This window comes from Balaenoptera ricei, chromosome 4, assembly GCF_028023285.1.
Source record: "Balaenoptera ricei isolate mBalRic1 chromosome 4, mBalRic1.hap2, whole genome shotgun sequence".
Classification (NCBI taxonomy): domain Eukaryota; kingdom Metazoa; phylum Chordata; class Mammalia; order Artiodactyla; family Balaenopteridae; genus Balaenoptera; species Balaenoptera ricei.
Genome location: NC_082642.1, coordinates 112,387,160 through 112,408,760, shown reverse-complemented (window position 1 = coordinate 112,408,760; position 21,601 = coordinate 112,387,160). Strand labels below are relative to the sequence as shown.

At 39.7% G+C, this 21,601-nt stretch overlaps 2 protein-coding genes across 6 annotated transcripts in view; one reads left to right on the top strand and one right to left on the bottom strand.

Moving 5' to 3' along the window:
* The window catches only part of CEP97 (centrosomal protein 97), a 53,290-nt gene that overhangs the window by 1,492 nt on the left and 30,197 nt on the right, over positions 1–21,601 (top strand). For both annotated transcript variants that reach the window (XM_059921222.1, XM_059921220.1), the window contains exon 2: positions 13,377–13,454. In XM_059921222.1, the coding sequence (XP_059777205.1) occupies positions 13,377–13,454 (78 nt within the window). The remainder of the gene's footprint in view (positions 1–13,376; positions 13,455–21,601) is intronic.
* Positions 2,647–21,601, bottom strand: part of RPL24 (ribosomal protein L24) — a 143,169-nt gene continuing 124,214 nt past the window's right edge. For 3 of the 4 annotated variants that reach the window (XM_059921231.1, XM_059921232.1, XM_059921233.1), the window contains exons 2-6: positions 7,021–7,096; positions 6,375–6,485; positions 3,877–4,013; positions 3,397–3,460; positions 2,647–2,769 (exon numbers count right to left, since the gene is read on the bottom strand). In XM_059921231.1, coding sequence (XP_059777214.1) covers positions 2,689–2,769; positions 3,397–3,460; positions 3,877–4,013; positions 6,375–6,485; positions 7,021–7,096 — 469 coding nt within the window. In that variant the 3' untranslated portion in view covers positions 2,647–2,688. Of the gene's footprint in view, positions 2,770–3,396; positions 3,461–3,876; positions 4,014–6,374; positions 6,486–7,020; positions 7,097–7,227; positions 7,311–21,601 lie in introns of those variants that run through there. The other variant, XM_059921230.1, reaches the window with a different exon arrangement.

Sequence of the window (21,601 nt, the reverse complement as noted above, 5' to 3'; positions counted from 1 at the left end):
GAAAACTCTGGGCCAACCCTCTCCTCTCCCAGCCTAGAGTCTGCAGTCACTGAGTGAGGTAGTGACCCTTTGGAAATAGGTGAGGACAGATGGTGAAAACAGTGGGCTCAAAAAGGATGCGGGACTTCCCTAGTGGCGCAGTGGTTAAGAATCCGTACTTCCAATGCAGGGGATACGGGTTCTATCCCTGGCCAGGGAACTAGATCCCACATGCATGCTGCAACTAAGAGTTTGCATGCCTTAACAGAGGAGCCCACGAACCGCAACTAAGACCCAGCACAACCTAAATAAATGAAATAATTAAAACATACAAAAAAGCGGGATGCGTTCAGTACCCCCGCACTTGGGGGGTGGGGATTGCAGGAATTTCCAAACGGCTTGGTTGTTTGAGGCAGTTGAATATTCTAGCTGTAGGTACATGAGCTCCCAGGCCCTGAGGAAAGATAGAACTACCAGGCCTTAGGGCCACTCATTCCACAGACTACAGCTGGGTGAGGGAGAAATTAGAAGATAGAGACACACCCCTGCTCCCAAGGGGTGGGGCACCCAGAATGGATTTCCAAATCCACCCTCCAAGGGATGTATATGTGCTGGGCCAGCACCACCAGTTTTGCTGTTAAATAGACTTCTTTTAAAACTAAATTTAATGTGGGACTTTCCTGGGGGTCCAGTGGTAAGAATCTGTTTTGCAACGCAGGGGATGCGGATTCGATCCCTGGTCAGGGAACTAAGATCCCACATGCGGCGAGGCAACTAAGCCTGCGTGCCACAACTACTGAGCTCGCCCACCTCAACTAGAGCCTGCCTGCCCAAACTAGAGTCCATGCACTCTGGAGCCTGCGCACCACAACTACATTACAGAAAACCCACCACCACAACTAAGAGCCCACGTGCTGCAACAAAAGATCCCCGCATGCCGCAACTAAGACCCGATGCAGCCAAAAAAATAATAAAAATTAAAAATAAACCTTTAAAGAAAACTAACACTTTAAAAAAAAAACTAAATGTAAGTAGATTAAAATTTTAAGTAAACAAGTTGTGGACATGGCTAAGAGAAACTAAGTTAATTGAAATCCCTCCACACCCAAATCAGTTTCTATCAAAACACACCCCGTGAAAGCCCTGAGAAGCCCATTAATACCTGGGATTCTCTTCTGTGCCTTTGGGCCAATACAGAGAAATGTTTTAGTGAAATGTTTTACACGTGGTCCAGTGGTCTTCCTGAGAAAAGCTAAACTTGATGTCCTGTGAGAACAAGTATTTAGTGTTTATATTGTCCTGAGCTGCAAGCTGTTCAGGACTCAAAGGTAATCAGAATGGGCAATTCCATTTTAAGGCATTTAGACCAAAAAAGCAGTGCTTTTAAGGGGACATTTTATTTTGTTCAAAAGTAAGAACATGTAGCTCTGCATTCACGTTGGGTATTTTGACTGGCTTTTAAGCTTTCTCTGTTCACAGCTGCATGACCTTTTTTTTCATATATATTTTTAAAATACAGGTGATAGTTCTAAGTAGTTTTAACTCAGCTATAAGCTAATGGTTAAAAGGTGAGATACTAGTGAACCAAAAGGCATCCCCAATATGAAATAAATGTGTCTATTATGGAGAAGGGTAATTTAACAAGAAAATAACTCATTAAGAAGGCTTACTTTCGGGCTTCCCTGGTGGCGCAGTGGTTGAGAATCTGCCTGCCAATGCAGGGGACACGGGTTCGAGCCCTGGTCTGGGAAGATCCCACATGCCACGGAGCAACTAAGCCCGTGAGCCACAACTACTGAGCCTGCGCGTCTGAAGCCTGTGCTCCGCAACAAGAGAGGCCGTGACAGTGAGAGGCCCGCGCACAGCGATGAAGAGTGGCCCCCGCTTGCCACAACTAGAGAAAGCCCTTGCACAGAAACGAAGATCCAATACAGCCAAAAATAAATAAATAAATAAATAAATAAATAAATAAATTTATAAAAAAAAAAAAAAAAAAAAAAAGAAGGCTTACTTTCTGCAGACAGAAGAAAAAAATGCATCTTTTAGCAATCAACCTGGCTAAAATCTATGCGACATCCTAGTACTTGTAGCTATGTAACAAAAAAGTTTAGACAATGCAGTCTGTAACGTGCCCTTATAGTCTCAGCTGGGCAAAGCTTGCATTTAACCATATAGATCTTATTTTATTTATATCATCTTGCTTAACCTCTCTCCAAGAGGCTTACATTAGGAGGCACTATTCCCAAGAAATGAACTCTTTGAAAAATACCTAGCTCTTGGACTTTCCTGGTGGTGCAGTGGTTAAGAATCCACCTTCCAACGCAGGGGACACGGGTTCGATCCCTGGTCTGGGAAGATCCCACATGCCGCGAAGCAACTAAGCCCATGCGCCACAACTACTGAGGCTGCACTCTAGAGCCCACAAGCCACAACTACTGAGCCCATACGCCACAACTGCTGAAGCCCACACGCCTAGAGCCCATGCTCACTGCAAATACAGAAAGCCCACACACAGCAACGAAGACCCAATGAAGCCATAAATAAATAATTTATTAAAACAAAAAAACAAAAAAACCCACCTAGCTCTTAAATTCCTAACTGTGTAGTTTAGCTATTACTGTGTAGGCTGAACATGCCTAATTTAGGAGTAAAAATTCCACCACAATCTAGTTATAGTCAGATCTTTATTTAAAAATCCAAGCTGCCAACTTAGCGTTTTCCACCAACACGGGGAGCAGAAACCTTCACAGGCTTCACAATCTTTTGCTTAGGTGCTGCCTTTGTGGGAGCCTGTAAAAAGACAACATGTTATGTGGCATTATTCCATGTGGGGTTTTGTTTTGTTTTTTTTCCCCCAATCACTGCTCTCTTATGCCCAGATTCTGTTTGTATCCTAGATTGCTTTCCTAATTATCTGTGTTCCTAATATTATAAAGTCCACCTTTATATGAAATATAAACGAAAGACAAAGATATCAGATTGAAGGAGTTAAGAGACACAACTAGATGCAGTGTGGGATCCTGAATTGTATCCTAAGAACAGAAAAAGGACCAATGCTAATTTTTTGGTTTTGAAATTTTTACTATGGTTATTGAAATTAACAGTTAAAGCTGGGTAAATTCTGTACAATTATAGAAAATTTTACTGAAAATCTAGAATTATTTCAATAAACTTTAAAACACGTTTATTTTCCCCTTTCCCATTTCTATATAGCACTAACATACTCATTTGGCTTTAGCAAAGGGACCTCTCTGGAGACCTGAATCACTCACTCAGAAATCAATTATGGACATCATTTCCATTAGAGCCTTGCACTAAATCCCTTAGAAAACTGAAACTTTCATTTACCACAATTTGGATTAAAAATAAATCTTTCTGTTGCTTTAAATGAGAAATCCAAGACAATCCCACAATTACCTTTGCAGCAGCCATTGCTGTCTTTTTAGATGCTTGCTTAGCCTTTTTTGCTTCCTTGGCAGCCCTGTTGGGTTAAAAATAACTTAAGCAAAGCACTTTACTCCTTAAGGGTATAGCTTATTAACAGGAGGATAGTGTTTGGGAAAAGTAGAATTAACATATTCCTTCCCCACCTGCAATTATTTGTATGATAAATCCCAAGGATTTATTAACAAATGTCATTAACCACCAAGTCAGCTTAACATTTGTTACAAATTGTATAGTATCTTTATAATTGCATATAGAATTTCAACAAATCATTTAGACTATAGTATAAACTTCTGTATTATTAAACATGAGTATTTACAATTTGACAATTCCTATACAGATGCAAGTAACACAACACAAAATAACGTGAGATTGATTCCTGTGCCTATAAACCCAAACATAACCTAAAATCCATTCCAATAGCTGAAATGCTCATAATGAAAGCTTCCTCACCTGATAGCTTGTTCTCGTTGAGCCTTCCTAACTTCAGGTTTCTGATTCCTCTTGGCCATTATATCAGCAAGAGATGCACCAGTTATGGCCCTCTGGAATTTGACTGCACGGCGGGTTCTTTTCTTTTGAATTTCTTCCTACAGAACAAAAAGATGGGGACCACACTTAGCAACCTTGCTTCATGAATGTCAGGGAGAAATGAAATATCACATGTCAGAAGGGGGCAAATGAGCTCTCTCGGGCCTTTTTTATAAGGGCACTAATCCCATTCATGAGGGCTCTGCCCTCATGACTGTATCACCTCTCAAAGGTCCCACCTCCTAACCATAACCTTGGAGGCTCAGTTTCAACATATGAATTTTGGGGGGAACACAATTCAGACCACAGAAATATTCAACCAGGGAGTTCCCTGGTGGCCTAGTCGTTATGACTCTGGGCTTTCGCTGCCAGGTTCAATCCCTGGTTGGGGAACTGAGATCCCACATGCTGCACAGCGCAGCAAAAAAAAAAAAAAAAAAAAATCAATCAAAAATAATCCATGCAATTATTTGAAATGAAATATACATACAAATATATATTTTTAAAGGATCTATATATAAAATGCTGCAATACACAGATAAGTTTTCCAATTATGGATTGGTTAAACCATCTATTACAAATCCTGGCCATTATTTACTATTTTATTTAGAAAGACAGAAAGTTAAACTCTAAGGAAGTTAACTGAATAGTACTTTAAAAGTGATCGTAACAAGACTGTTGATGATTAAGAATGTGCTTTTGGAAAAAAAATTATCAAACCTCAACTCTATTTTGTTTTTACTCCAAGTACTGACACTGGGAGAAATAGTCAAGTTAGAAGATGATTTAAGACAGGAAAGCCACCAAATGTTAGGGAATGTCTGAGAATCAAGACAGTACAATTCAAACATCTGCTGCAGATTCTATACTGGAACCTATGCTACAGTGCTTATGAGGAAAAAGATCTTGCATGCATCTCTAAGTCCAAGAAAAAATAAACTATTTATTAAAGCAGGGATATGCAAAATATCTTAAAAATTTTAAACAGGACATATGGAGGAAAGAGGGCACATTTGTGGTTAACCAAAATGCTTGTTTTACCAATACTTTAAACTTTTTACAGAGGTGATATTTTATTGTAGAAAATGCCAGTATTTACCTGTTTATATTTTTCTTACCTCAAATCCATTTAAAAAATATTTTTCTTATTGTGGTAAAATATATATAACATTAAGTTGACCATTTTAAAGCATTTTTAAGTGTATAATTCAGTGGCATTAAGCACATTTGCAATACTGTGCAAACACCAATTTCCATCTCCAGAACTTTTTTCCTAACTCAAAATGAACTCTGCACCCATTAAATAATAGCTTCCTATTCCACCTTCCCCCCAGTCCTGCCTGGTAACCTCTACTTTGTCTTTATGAATTTGTCCACAACTAGTACCTCATAAAAGTGGAATCATAAAATATTTGTCTTCTTGTGTCTGGCTTATTTCACTTAGCATAATGTCAGGCTTGTCAGCTTTTTAAGGCTGAATAATATCTCACTGTATGTATTTATCACATTTTGTTATCCATTCATCCACTGATGGGACATTTGGTTGTTTCCACCTTTTGGCTATTGTGAATAACAGCACTATGAACATCAGTGTACAAGTAATCTGTTTAAGTCCCTGCTTACAATTCTTTTGCGTATATACAGATTTAGAAATGGAATTGCTAGATCACATGACGGTAATTCTCTTTAACTTTCTGAGAAACTGCCAAACCACTTTCCACAGTGCCTGCACCATCTTCATTCGGCAATGCACAGAGTTCCAATTTCTCCACATCCCCACCAACATTTGTAATTCCTCCCACCCCCACCCCCGTTTGGATAATGGCCATCCTACTGGGTATGTCACATCCCCCTATTTAGAATTTTTCCTTCCTCTGAACTCCCATAATACCTAGCCATGTCTTTCACCCAGGAGGTGAAAATATCACTAAATATTCACAAGCCTCCTGAATACTAATTCTCTTGCCATGGCACTCAAACCTTTTCTCAAAAATCTCTTTCAACAGCCTAAAAGACCACTTCAAAAAACACAACCAGTTTTAATAACTATAGACTCCACAATATGATACCTACATTGGGAATAATTCTATAAGCGTTATAACCAATACCAAGTTTCCATAGAACTATTTAGTTGCCACCCACTTGAACATCTTAAACACTTCCATGGTGAGCTATAACCCAAGTGAGCTTAATGTAATTGATCTAACTCTGGAAGGGGGATGCTTTCAAATTTCAAGTCGATATTTTTACTGTGAGCCTAAGATGTATAAGGAGGCAGTCTTTATATCAATCATTTTCACTTCACTGTTTGATGCTTTACAGTTAGGAGTACTTTCACATACTGTCTCATTTAATTTCAATTTTAAAAAGCAGTAAATGATGCTCAGAGATTCAACAAAATGAAAGTGCATTTCACTTACCGACTGTCCTTTTTTGTGCTTTCTTCTGTAGAGGACAGTCCAGTTGATCTGACGAGGATTCCTCTTGGAAAGGAATGCCGACTCACATTTTGCATTAAGAAATTGGAAAACCTGTCGTGACAAGTTCAAAGTAGGAGTCTTGAGCTTGAAATTATTAGTAAATTAACATTCTAATTCTATCCTCTCATTTTACAAAATTGAGGCCCATACAGACCAAAAGGCTTGTATCACAGAACTGGCAGGAAACTGTCTCTGCGTTTCGCCCTGTCTTTTCTCGAGCAGACAAACCTAAGTTCATAACGCAGAGTTGGGTGTCAAATTCTGGAAGGCATCTAACTCCTGTCCCTCCCGAGATTCCAAGAGGACCTGGTGCCCATAAAATAGCCAAATACCCCGGTGGCCCACTGCCTTTACACTGGAACATTAAGGTTACACAAGCTCCTAACTTCCGACCTGATTTACATTCGATCAAAGCTCAAGACTGATTTCCTTAGAGGCTTCTTATCCTAACACTCATTGCACACAGGAGCCCCGGAACAAGCTTTTCAAGGACCAAGAGTGATGTGGTGAAGGATCCCGCCTAGACTGAATGAGGCCGGTCTTTCCTTAGAAGCACAAGGTGCGTTTAGACCACGCGGCCTTTCACCTTCCCGTCGGTCCTGGCGTAGCGCCTCCCGTGTCCTGGGTAGATCTTGTACCCGCTGAAACTGCATAGCTCGACCCTGTAACGAAAAGCGAAAGCCCATCAGGTGGGGTGGGGGATATCTTCGGAAAGGAGAAGCCACGCCTGGGATGCCGGAGAGGCCCTTGGCCCGAAGATGCAAGAGGATTGGGATGTACGGTTCCTGCTTACTTCATTGCTGCTAGTGCCGGCGAGAAGAAAAGATGGCGAAAAAAAGGAAAAGGATCATGGGAAGAGCCCTTATAAGGTCGTGGGAAAGCAATCTCCTCCCACAATTCTCTTCCCTAACCCCGGCGTTCGGTGATGACGTCACCTCGCCGGGGCGAAAAGTCTAGAGTTCCCCGGCTGCCGGCTCCCTCTGGAGTAACGGCGCTAGAGGCCGTTAAGGCTCTACAGGCGGGAAGGGAGGGACCGGCAGGCAGTTGCTTTCTGAGTCATTCTGTCGTCTCTCCTAGAGCTACGTCCTACTGCAGGGAACGTGAGGTAAAGAGAAGAGGCTCCTCTCTCCCCTCGCTCTTATAGTTTAGTGATGCATACATAGATGAATACCCCTTAGGTAAAACCTAAAATCATATTTTGCCTTCTGTGCTGGCCCATTTCCTTAACTAACAAAATTAAATTGTAATAGTTTCCACATTTGCAAAAAATAAGGACATCTGAACTGTCTCTGAGGCCGTGCAAATGGAATTGTGCTTCATGGCGTTTTGCATTAATTATAATCAGCGTTTGTTGAGTGATCTCTTTCTGTGTGCCAGGACTCGTGCTAAAGCATTTGCATACATTAATTCAGTTTACAAAATCTCTATTAAGTACGCGCCGAAGCATTGCCAGATGACGACTGCAGGTGGCGGAGGAGATCGATTGCCAGGCTGCCGGCTGCTACCTAGTGGCGGGGGTGTGGGGGTAGCGGCCGGTGGTTGCTCAGGAAACTGTAAAGCCCTTCTCTGGAGAAGGCAGCTCTGCCCGGCCCACCGGGAAGGCCGATGCCTGGATCGCTTGACCCCTTCTGTAATGCTCGGTACTTCAGCAAATGATGGGGAGTGGCAAAAGACAATCCTTGAATTGTGTGGGAGGCTGGAGTACTTGACTAGGAAACAAATCTAATGATCGATTTATGCTGTTGTTGGAGCCCACTGTCAGGCTGCTCCAAAGTATGCCTCAATGGCATAGTGGATATTTTGCATTCAGGTTACTTAAGAACCGGTAGGTGCAAGAGGGATACTTTGACCTTCCTCTCTGTCCCCCTGAAAGCAGGAAATAAATCTCTCATACTCTCTCGCTGTACTGTACCAGAAGATAGGAAGACATCATTATTACCAGAGATAGGGAATTCAGGGCACAGAAGCTTGTATAAACAAACTTTGATACTTCTTTACTAATTTACTACCCAAAGCCCAAACTTTGCTTAAATTCCTTACTAATTATTGTTCCTTTGTCTAAAAAATATAAAAGTTGCCTGCTTTTGCAACTTCTTACTTAGGACTTACTTCTATGAGACCTCTGTGCACATGAATTAAATTTGTTTAATTTTCTTTTTCTGCTGTTAATCTGTCGTGTGTTGATTTTATTATTAGTCCAGCCACAAGAACTCAAAATGGGTGGAGTAGGAAATTTCCCTCTTATGGACACTCTCTATATATGCAACTCACCCTAAAAAGTTCTGCAAGTAGGTGCTTGAAGAGATTTGAAAAGTCCAACAAGGTGGCTGACTGATATTAAGAAAGCTGCACATATGTTGGAAACAATCTCAAGAACGAATGAACAGAGCTCTGAATGGAATTGAAAAACCAAAGAAGCAAAGGGAAGGAATCTGACAGCCTGACCAACTCTGACCAGCTGTTGAGAGTGTCTGGTATACTTAGAAGACTTTGCCTAAATAGACTACAGGCAGATGGATACCTCAGCTTCCATGGTTTTTGAACTTGACTCTGACATCCTTCTAACTTTCTTTGTTTTAAATTACTGGTGATAAAATAGTTTGATCACTTAAAAAAAAATCTTTCTGGAATAGTCCTGGCTTCTACAAGCTCCACAAGGCACAGCTGGATGTGAGTAGAAGGTGGAGCCAAGATCTACCTGCAGGAATTTGGATCTGTTTACTTCACAGAACCCCAGAATTTATAGTCCCTTCCCAAGCATTTTAGGAAGATTTTGTTCTGTCGGTCCTCGAAATTATTTTTGGTCTGACTAGCTCCGTGGAGGAAAAGTAGGAAACTCGGTCTTATGGATTTTAGCTCTTTTACTCTTTCCTGGAGCTGGCATTTCAGGGTTCTTTATAACACTCTGTATGTATCACACCTTACATTGTGTTAAAACACTCTTATGATAAGAAGAAATTATACAGAAACCCCTAAAAGCATTTTATATAGTGTCATAAAGCACAGTTTCCAACACCATTCATAAATTTTTGCAGACTTTATCCTTTCTCTTTCATAGGCAAAAGACACAGCTTCACTCCAAAATTGGTGCTTTTCTGGGCCTCTATATACTTCCTGAGAACAGAGCATTCTCTTCACTGTTTCTTCACCTTTTATACATAGTCTCCTGCTGTATTAGTTTCCTGTGGTTGCTGTAACAAATAACCACAAACTTGATGGCTTAAAACATGACAGATGTATTCTCTTATGGTTCTGGAGGCTGGAAGTCTGAAATCAGTATCACTAGGCTGAAGTCAAGCCATCTGTGCTCCCTCTGGAGGCTCTGGGGTAGAACATGTTTCTTGCTCTTCCAGTTTCCGCCCAGGTAAACCCTCTTGAATTCCTAACCCATAAAAACGGTGAGATCATAAATGTTTGTTGTTTTGAACTACTTTGTTTTAGGAATAATTTGTTAACATAGCAATAGGTAATGCAGGAGGTAAGGAAAATTTGAAGATGGAGACTTAGTGAATAGCGGTATCATATGTCAAAAGAAGACAGATAAGAGGAAGGAGCGTGTTTGTGAGGAAAGGGTCAGTTTGGGAAAGACCAAGTTCAAGATGCCCGCAGGATGTTAAGGTGGAGCTGTGTAGTGGAAAGATAAACAAGTTAGAGGAGTGTTTGGAATAGGATGTATTTTAGGAGTAATGGATCTATAGGTGATAGTAGAATATGTGGGATAGCATCACCTACTGTCACAGGCTGTCTTCTCTGGAAGCACTTACTGAGACTATGTTTAGAGTAAAAGGTATTTATTAGGGACCAGGTCCTATGAAAGGAAGGAGGAAGCAATGTTAGGCAGAAGAAGGCAAATGCATTACTGGCCCAACTAAACCTCAGTCAACCCTGCCAGGAGCTCTGGAACAATTATTGCCTGTCACAGTATCCCTTTTTGAGTCAAATGATCAATTCTCTTTATACCCCCACCTTGCTTAGTCAGCAGATGTGGGTTGACCCAGGGAGTTCATGACCTAAGTGAGGTGGTGCTCAGCAGCTGAGCCAGACTCTGCTGACAGCTGGAGGACATTGCTAACTATGATGTCTTCAAGCCCTTGCTTGAAGAGGAATCTGGATAGTGCATCTCTGGGTCTGCCACCCCTAGAAAGAGTGACTAGAGTGAGTGAGCCAAAGGAAATCAGGAAATACTAATATTTACGGGATAGGAGAAATGGAGAAAGAATCTACTGAAGGAGGCTGAGCAGATGAGGTCAAAGGAAATAGATATCCATGACAGTCATCTCACAGAAGCCTATGGAAGAATTTTGACAGTGTTAAGAGCCAGAAAAAGTTCAAATAAGACAACAACAGGAATGTGTAAACACGAATGACTTTGGAATGACTTAGGCACCAATCTTAGTGTTTTCTTCCAGTAGCTTTCTCTTCTCAGTTGTGGGAGGGATCCTGCCTTTTTAGAATCTATCATCAGAGTTCCCAATAGGCTGGTCAATCCCAAGACTCTCAGGCATTGGCCTCAGGGCTTTGAAAGGAATGCCTAGTAACTAGATTAGAAAATAACTAGGTTTAAAAATTACTCAGTGAACAATTATGAATCTTTAAAATTATGAAGCATTATTAAAATTTAAAAATTTAAAGAATTTTCTTAAAAATCTAAATCTAATCAAGTTTTCATATCTAACTACCAATTATATAAATTATAGGGGACAGAGGAACATGTGAAATGACTCCACATGGTTGCAATTGGCATCTACAGGATGACTTAATTTCTTCAACATCATGTAAAATAGAGAGAGAGAGAGAGAAGAACAAATGAACAGAACCAGCTATATAAATAATTTGCAGGGTCCAGTGTAAAATGAAAGTATAGGGTCCCTTTGTCAAAAAGCAGGAAAAAGATGTCCTTAAAGTACTAAAATAAGCTATTTCCTTTCTTCTGCAATCTATCTCTCGACCTTTCATGATATTTTTTCAATTGCTATTTAACTTCATGTTCTCTCAGGCACGGACATTCGCTGGGCCAGTGCAGCCCCTCATAGGTGCCCAGGGTCCTGCCCTGTGACTTGACATTGTGCTTGAACATTCCAGGCCCACCTGCTCTCAGGTCCCCCTCCTTAGAGGCACTGGACCAACAGACTGCCTCAGTGCTGCTGGGAAGTTCAGCCAGCCATCTCCTTCCACCATCCTCCTGGGTAGATATCAAACTGGCACAATGCATGATGGTGCTGCCTGCTTTGGAGAGAGCTGGGGGGAGGGGAAGGAGTGAGTCAAGGGACTGTAGAACCAGCAGCGCTCTGGAACCCATCCCTAGAAAGAGAGGAGGCTGCAAGGAGTGGGCCCACAAGAGAGCTGAGGTGCCAAGCCCCAGGCACATGCTCTATTGTCGCATTATACTTCATTTAAAAAACACAAATGCAAGGATACAATTATTAAGACTTTCAAGACAGCGACTGCAGAGCATTAAACTTCAAGCATGGGATACCCCTGAGCAAGGGACCCTGTGTGACTGCATAGGTTGCACAACTTGAAGCTGGCTCTGCCTATAGATTAAAAAAAATTTCAGAGCCTCCTCAATTAATTGCAACATATGAATTTTAACTGAGGCCTGATTTGAACAACCAAGCTGGATAGACCACAGGGGTAATTTGAATACTCACTGGATTTTTGATATTAAGATGTACTGTTAATTCTTTAGATATTGTAATTGTACTGTCTGTGTTTAATAAAAAAAGAGTTCTTATATTGATATTTAGAGATACTTACTAAATATTTACAGATGAAATAGCAGGATGGCTGGGATTTGCCTTAAAATAATCTGAGGGAGGGACTAGTGGGTAAGGGCATGGATGAAAAAAATGATTGGCCAGAAGTGGATAGTAGTTGAAACTGGGTGTTGTGTAGGAGAGTTCATCACAATAGTCTCTATATAGTTACGTACTCTTTTTTTTTTTAATTAAAAAAATTATTATTATTATTCTTTATTTTTGGCTGCGTTGGGTCTTCATTGTGGTGCACGGGCTTCTCATCATGGTGGCTTCTCTTTGTGGAGCACGGGCTCTAGGCGCGTGGGCTTCGGTAGTTGCAGCACGCAGGCTCAGTTGTTGTGGCTCACAGACTCTAGACTGCAGGCTCAGTAGTTGTGGCGCACGGGCTTAGTTGCTCCGCGGCATGGGGAATCCTCCCAGATCAGGGATCGAACCCGTGTCCCCTGCATTGCCAGGTGGATTCTTAACCACTGTGCCACCAGGGAAGTCCTGTTATGTACTCTTTTAATTACTTTTCCATGATAAAAAGTTTCAAACAATTATAAAGTGTTTTGGGATTGAAAGATTTAAGTCCCACAATTCAATCCTGAAAATAGGAAGAATAAGTACCACCTATATTATTTTGTAATTTAAAAAAATTTTTAAACAAACAACCCACTTTATACAAGAATGTTTATATCATCTTTATTCATAATACATACAAGAAACCCTCTCGGTGCCCCATCAAATGTGAATATATAGACAAACTATAATATATATTCATATAATGGACTACTACTCAGAAATAAAATGGAATAAACTACTGACTTACACGTCAACATGAGTCCCCAAAACCTTATGCTAAGTGAAAGAAGCCTTACCAAAAAAAAAGTACATATTGTATGATTCTGTATGTATCAAGTTCTACACCATACAAATCTAACCTATGGTGGAAAAAAAAATCAGAACAGTGGTTGCTTCTGGGTGGGAGAGGAAGGATTGAATGGGAAAGGGTATGAGAGAACTTTCTGTTTTAATGGTAATGTTCTGTGTCTTTATGGATTTTGGGTTAATTAAACACAGTTGGTCAAAACTCAGTGAATGTTCATTTAAGATTTGAGTATTTAATTGCATGTAAATTTTACCTTATATCTTTTTTTTTTTTTTTTTTTTTGGCTGTACCACGCGGCATGCATGATCTTAGTTCCCGACCAGGGATTGAACCTGTGCCCCCTGAAGTGGAAGCTCGGAATCCTAATCATCGGACCGCCAGGGAATTACCGTAAATATTATTTTAAAAAACAGGAAACTAAATAAATATTGAACACTAATTAATGAAATACTTGTTGAAGTATATAGGGGGATACATCAAAAAACGAGATGGATGGAGGGGAGGGATAGACGGATATATATGTGATAAAATAAGTATAATAAAATGTTGACAAGAGAATCAGAGTGGTGGGTTTATGAGTGTTCCCTGTAAAGTTCTTTCAAATTTTCTGTATGTTGGAAATGTTTCATAATAAAATTTTGGCTAAATGAAGGGAGCCATCTTCTGGAAGAAACTGGTATTACCGATTGGCTCAAAAATGCAAGAGGAACGAAGCATGGTGTTTATAAGAGTCAGAATGCAATAACTGCTTAGTACTGTTCACATACTCTATTGGTTCTCACGCATGTGCCCAAGCTGTCTTCTTTGGCTGGAATCTTTCCTCCCTTTCACTGGCTAATTTCCTACTCAGATTTTATTTCTTCCAGAACAGAGGTTTGGAAATATTAAGTGTTTTAGGTTTCATGGGCTAAGAGGCAAAATTGAGAATATTTATATAAGTATTTATATAACAAGAGAGAAAACCAATTTCCACAATATATTCATTGACAAAATTTAAAATATAATAATATTGAATACGTTTTTGTAAAACAGATCTACTAAAGAAAAGAATGAAATTCTTTTTGGGGAGGGGGAGGATAACATTTCTCTTAACATTTCCCTATCATCAAAATCAATTGCAAATATTAATCTGTTAATCCTGATCTATAATGAGATTTTACAACTTTTATCTTTCAAAAATGTCTTTTCACCCTGACAGATACTGCCATCAATCCAAGGACATATGATTTAAATTGAACATATTAATCTCTTGGAAGGCAATTATAGAATTAGACTATTCTCTTGATATTTTCCTTTTAGCATGTCAGATTAATTATTTCCAATTGAAAGTTAAGTGAAAGCTCCAAAATGCACAGTTAAATGGGTCTTGAAACATAGACATTTTCTTTGCATTTGCATTGAGGTCTCAACAACACTGCTAAAACTGTAATTTGAGCTCGAAAAATATAACCACGGCAAATTTGTTTGAGAATGGACAGCTTCCTTTTTGTTTTAACTTCTGAATCAAATAATGTTAGTGATTATTGAAATGACTTTACCACAGAATAAGTGTTGCATGTAAGTGCTGCATTGTGCTTAGCTTGAGTTTGTTAAGAAGCATCATCACATGATCAAAATTAGCAAGAAACGAATCCTAAATCCATTCAGTAAGTGTTCCATAATAGTGGTTAAGGGAGGTTCTTCTCATTTGAAAAAATTTCAATCTTGGCCCTGAGCTAAAAAAAATTATTAATAATAATAAAACGATACCACTGGTAAGTCATCAAACACTGTGTGGTAGGGCAAGTCAGGATATTCAGCTGTTATTTCTGACAAAAATTCATGGGCTGATGATGGTAAACCCATAAGAACAAATGAAGTTTATTGTTGACACCACTGGCTCAACACATGGTGAATTCAAATGTTTTCCACAAAGAATCTGCTAATTAATAATACAATGATGTTATAACCATAGGCTTTACACCTTACATTTTCACAAGTGTTGTAAATCTGTCAAACTAAGGCTTTTTCTACTTTTTAAAACAGATTTCACTTAGGTGTATTGAATTAGTGTTTTCTCAGCTTCTTTAAAAATATTCTCACCTGTTCAATGCAGCCTATTCATAAAGGCTAATTCTTCAGTCACTTGAAAAATTGACTCCTTGAATAAACAGAACAAAGGAGCAGTTTCAATAACACCTGTCAACTCATTAAGAGCCAAGGAAAATGATTCAAAATAATTAGCCTTCACTAAATAATTTAAATTGACTATTGATGTTGTTCCCAGTGTTCTCAACACTTTAAGCAGCTGTTCTTACCTAAAGGCTAATGATCTTAAAGATGTTTATTTTTTCTGGATACATTTCTTCAGCTGCTGCAGTCAAACATCATTTAATTAACATACCATAAGTAAATGACTTTCCTTGCTTGCCTAACAAATGAGCCACTTGGAAATTACTTTGGTTGCAGCCTAATTTTCTTTCTCTAGCTCTCTTTTTTTTTTTTTTTTTTTTTGGTGAAGAAATTTTACTATGATGAGATATTCTATTTAATTTTTCTAACTTTTCTGTTTTCTGTGATTTGAATATTGTGATGACTGCTTAGTCTGGTAATGTCGACATGTATTCTTTTACCATATAGGTTCATTGCATAATAAACATAATGCTTTGCCATCTAATTTGTTAACAAAATAATCTGCAGTTCACAGTATCTTAAAGATGGAATATTTTAAGCTTACCATTTTCTTTTTTTGTTTTGACATGATAGGTATATGCTGGTCATAAAACTAATAATAAAATGTCAGAGTATGGTGATACACATGGCACATGAAATGCTGTCAAGTAAAAATGTGTTACTGTGATTTGTAGTGTGTAGCAGCACTAATAAGAAAGAGCTAAGAATGCTACATATGGTCTCAGTCATGAGGACTCCGTTATTGTAGTGTAAAAGCCGCTGTAGACAATAGGTAAATAAATATGACTGTATTCCAATGAAATTTTATTTATGGACACTGAAATTTGAGTTTCATATAATTTTATGTGTCATAAAATATTACTATTATTTTTTTCCCCAGTCACTTAAAATGTAAAAACCATATTAGCTGTAGGCTGTACAAAATCAGGCAGCAGGCTGGATTCAGCCCATAGTCTGTAGTTTGCCAACCTTTGCTAGAGAATATCTATGTAAAGTAGATGTTTGAATTTATTATTTCATTTGAGTTTATTATTTCATGGAAGGAAATTTTTTTTTAATTTTAATTTAATTTAATTTATTTATGGCTGTGTTGGGTCTTCGTTTCTGTGCGAGGGCTTTCTCTAGTTGCGGCAAGCGGGGGCCACTCTTCATCGCGGTGCGCGGGCCTCTCATTATGGCGGCCTCTCTTGTTACGGAGCACAGGCTCCAGACGCGCAGGCTCAGCAATTGTGGCTCACGGGCCTAGTCGCTCCGCGGCAGGTGGGATCTTCCCAGACCAGGGCTTGAACCCGTGTCCCCTGCATTGGCAGGCAGATTCTCAACCACTGCGCCACCAGGGAAGCCCCATGGAAGGAAATTTATATTTTATTTTATTTTTTAAAAATTTTATTGGAGTGTAGTTGATTTATAATGTTGTATTAGTTTCAGGTGTACAACAAAGTGAATCACTTGTACATATACATATATCCATTCTTTTTTAGATTCTTTTCCCATATAGGTCATTACAGAATAGAGTTCCCTGTGCTATACAGTAGGTCATTATTGGTTATCTATTTTATATATAGTAGTGAAACAGGAGTGAAGGGGATTAGGGCACAACCTTTAAAACAATGATACAGCCATAGGACATAACAAAGACTGGTTAGAACCAACTGGGTCCAAGATGGCAGAAGTTTTGACTTCCAGTAGACCTTGAGCCTCATTATATGCTCATTGTAATATATTAGCATGCTAAATGACACACCCACTGGCGCCATGACAGTTCTGAGGCCAACCATAAAAGGTCAAAAAGTGGGCGGTGGCCCAGTTCCTGGAAATTCCCACACCTTCCCCGAAATAATTGGAATAATCCTCCCACTCATTAGCCTGTGAAATTACCCAGCCCGTTAAAAACTAACCACAGCATATTTCGAGGCTCATTCGCCTTCTGAGATGGTCCACACTCTGTCTGTGGAGTGTGTTTCTTTCTAAATAAATCCATTTCTTACCTATCACTTCATCTCCGAATTCTTTTGTGCTGAGGCAAGAACAGTAGTGTGTATATGTCAGTCCCAAGGGAATTTGTATTTTAGCTTAAAGAGATTATTAATATTCCTTCTGTATTACAGACTTTGTGTTGTAGATAAATGTGAAAATCTTAGTGATTTCAAAGTTTTGAAAGTACAATTTCAGAAGAGAAAAAGTTAACACATATACTTGAATTCCTCAGTGTAGTAATATACTTTATATATTTCTGTTCAATAATATCCTCTCTTAACTGGAAAGGAAGAAAAGGTAAATTTCTTAAAAGTGCATGAGATAACCAAAAATAGGTCACAGGGAAATTTACAAACATATTACCTGAAAATAGCAGTCTCAAATCTATGTGCAGTATATATCCATTTTTGTTAAAAAAAAAATACGGGAGGCAGGGAATCTAGATATAGTCCCATAGATAAAAATAGATTAAAAGGAAACACAACATGTTAACAGTGACTATCTCTGCGTAGGGGAATTATGGAAGATTGTTATTTTTACTTTTTTGCTTGCCTGTATTGTCTAAGATTTTTACAGTAACATTTTTTTAAAGTTGGTGCATGCTGCATTATTGTAAAATAGAAAATATATCCTGAAGGACAAAGAGAAAATCTAAAGATATATTTAGACGCCTTTGGAGATTATTATTATTATTTTAAAATTTTATTTTATTTTTGGCTGAGTTGGGTCTTTGTTGCTGCGTTCAGGCTTTCTCTAGCTGCAGAGAGCGGAGGCTGCTCTGTTGCCGTGCGAGGGCTTATTGCAGTGGCTTTTCTTGTTGCGGAGCATGAGCTCTAGGCGCTTGGGCTTCAGTAGTTGCAGCACGTGGGCTCAGTAGTTGCGGCACATGGGACCTAGAGCATGTGGGCTTCAGTAGTTGTGGCTCATGAGTTTAGTTGCTCTGAAGCATGTGGGATCTTCCCAGACCAGAGATCGAACCTGTGTCCCCTGCATTGGCAGGCAGATTCTTAACCACTGCACCACCAGGGAAGTCCCTGGAGATTATTTTTTGCAAATTAAATTAGGTTTGAAAACCTGTGTAACGTTCTGTGCACAAGCAACTGTGTAGGAAAGCTATTCTGATAATTACTGTAGTTAGATCACTTATATCAGCTACACTGGTGTATGCCATATATGAGAGACACATAATTCACTGATTATATATATATATATATAAAGAGATTTATTTTAAGGAACTGGCTGACATGATTGTGAAGGCTGGGGGGTTTCCAAAATCTGCAGGGTGGGCTGGCAGGTTGGAAACTCGGCAAGGAGCCGAGTGTTGCGGTTCAAGTCCAAAGACTGCCTGAGAATTCCACGCTGTTCCGGGGAGGTCAGTCTTTTGTTATATTTAGATCCTCAGCTGATTGGATGAGGCTGACCCACATTATGGAGGGCAATCTGCTTTACTCAAAATCTACCAATTTAAATGTAAATCTTATCCCGAAACACCCTCACAGAAGGCATTCAAAATAATGTTTGATGATATATCTGGGCACTGTGGCCCAGCCAAGTTGACACATGAAATTAACCATTATACCACTTTTTTCTTTTTTTTTTTTTTTGGCTGCATTGGGTCTTAGTTGCAGCACGCGGGATCTTCGTTGAGGGGTGCGGGATCTTTCATTTCCGTGCGCGGGCTTCTCTAGTTGTGGTGCACAGGCTTCTCTGTAGCTGTGACGTGTGGGTTTTCTCTCTAGTTGTGGTGTGCAGGCTCCAGGGCATGTGGGCTCTGTAGTTTGCAGCACGCGGGCTCTCTCGTTGAGGCGCATGAGCTCAGTAGTTGTGGCGTGCGGGCATAGTTGCCCTGCGGCATGTGTAATCTTAGTTCCCCGACCAGGGATCCAACCCAAGTCCCCTGTATTGGAAGGCAGATTCTTTACCACTGGACCACCAGGGAAGTCCCTACACCACTTATTTTTAAAAAATGAATCAAGTCGGGGGGGTGGGGTAGAGAGTAAAACTACCAGTCTTATAAAGATGAAATTTTTGAGCTTTTAAGCACTCGGAGTCTTCCAAATATAAATTAAAATTAAAATTTTTTATTTCAACATTCGTTTAATTTTCAATTGGAAATATGATGAATCACTTATATAGGTTTCACTGCCTTTTAGAAGCACTTCAAAAGAGATGATGAAATAAAGCTGTCAAGGATTCCTTTATTATTCTTGTCTTTAAAAAATATTTATTTATTTATTTGGTTGCACTGGGTCTTAGTTGTGGCTACAGGGCTCCTTAGTTGCAGCATGTGGGCTCCTTAGTTGTGACGTGCGAACTCTTAGTTGCAGTATGCATGTGGGATCTAGTTCCCTGACCAGGGCTCGAACACCGGGCCCCTGCGCTCTTCACTATGCCACCAGGGAAGTCCCTCCTTTATTATTCTTTTAAACAAAAGTCAACTTCTTCCCAGTTAGTTAGGCAAAGTCACCGGAAGACTATTTCACAGTGGCTTTATTCTTTTTTTTTTTTTTAACATCTTTATTGGAGTATAATTGCTTTACAATGGTGTGTTAGTTTTTGCTTTATAGCAAAGTGAATCAGCTATACATATTCATATATCCCCATATCTCTTACCCCTTGCATCTCCTTCCCTCCCACCCTCCCTATCCCACCCCTCTAGGTGGTCACGAAGCACTGAGCTGATCTCCCTGTGCTATGTGGCTGCTTCCCACTAGCTATCAGTTTTACATTTGGTAGTGTATATATGTCAGTGCTACTCTCTCACTTTGTCCCAGCTTACCCTTCCCCCTCCCTGTGTCCTCAAGTCCATTCTCTAGTAGGTCTGTGTCTTTATTCCCATCTTGACCCTAGGTTCTTCATGACCATTTTTTTTTTTTTTTAGATTCCATATATATGTGTTAGCATACGGTATTTGTTTTTCTCTTTCTGACTTACTTCACTCTGTATGACAGACTCTAGGTCCATCCACCTCACTACAAATAACTCAATTTTGTTTCTTTTTATGGCTGAGTAATATTCCATTGTATATATGTGACAGTGGCTTTATTCTTGAAATTTATTTTTACTTTCACCTCTTCTTTTTCTCAGATATTAGCTGATATGTTATATGGGGGAAAATAAAATAAAATATTTAGTATCTCATCTTGAGATGGCTAACTCTTCTAAATTATTTTGGCCCTGACATTTCATGCTATTTGGGATCAATTCTTTAAGACTCTTCTGTTCGCCTTCCTGAAATCTCACTACTTTGGAGAATGGTGGGCTGGTAGTTTACATCCAGAGGGGTGGTGGAAACAATCATTCACTGGTTCCCCCAAACTATTTTATTTTCCTCTCCCAGAGAGAGCTTCCTATTTGTTCAGCACTAATCTCTAGACAGAAGTCCAGCTAGAACCTCCTTATAATAATAAGGCAGGGGCTTCCCTGGTGGTGCAGTGGTTAAGAATCTGCCTACCAATGCAGGGGACACGGGTTTGAGCCCTGGTCCGGGAAGATCCCACATGCCACGGAGCAACTAAGCCCCTGTGCCACAACTACTGAGCCTGCGCTCTAGAGCCCGCAAACCACAACTACTGAAGCCGGCGCGCCTAGAGCCCATGCTCCGCAAAAAGAGACGCCACCGCAATGAGAAGTCCGTGCACCTCAATGAAGAGTGGCCCCCCTCTCGCTGCAACTAGAGAAAGCCTGCGTGCAGCAACAAAGACCCAATGCAGCCAGAAATAAAAAAATAAAAAATAAAAAAGGCAGAGTAGTTAGCCCCTCCATCCAAATATTATTGTAAATTTTATTACTGAAATTCTTTCACTGTGGTTCTAAACTTTTTGATTTACAGACCACTTCGATAATTTGAAAGAGCTGCATCTCCTCTTCTAGATAAGCGCAGGGACAAAACACTTGAAACTATGTGTATAACCTTGTGCACTGTTTGGTTTTTATTATTGTGTGTGTAACACCTATTAAATAATGATAAATAATAATGAGGAAAGTTAATGCTCATTTGGGACTTCTAGATAACCCGTGATGAAATAAAATTCATATTTTATGGCAAGACAAGAAATTTTAAACATAAAATTTTCACTGCCCGTTTGGGCCTCCTCCCTCCCCTTTAGGGTGTATTGTGCATCTGCATTAACCAGAAGTCCTTAGGAGATAACCTTCCTTCTTAATCTCACACAAGGTCACAACTCCTTAGAAGATAACCTTCCCTCTTAATCTTGTAAGGGGCCACGATGGCCCCCTGTGAGTACAAAGTACTCGCTTTGTACTGTAGATCTGGATTGTGTAAACTGTCAATAATACCTAATTTGTCTCAAAAACTTATATAACTTTAGGGGAAACACTGACTGACACCACCTACCCTGGCCAGGCACCACAGTAACCATTTGCAT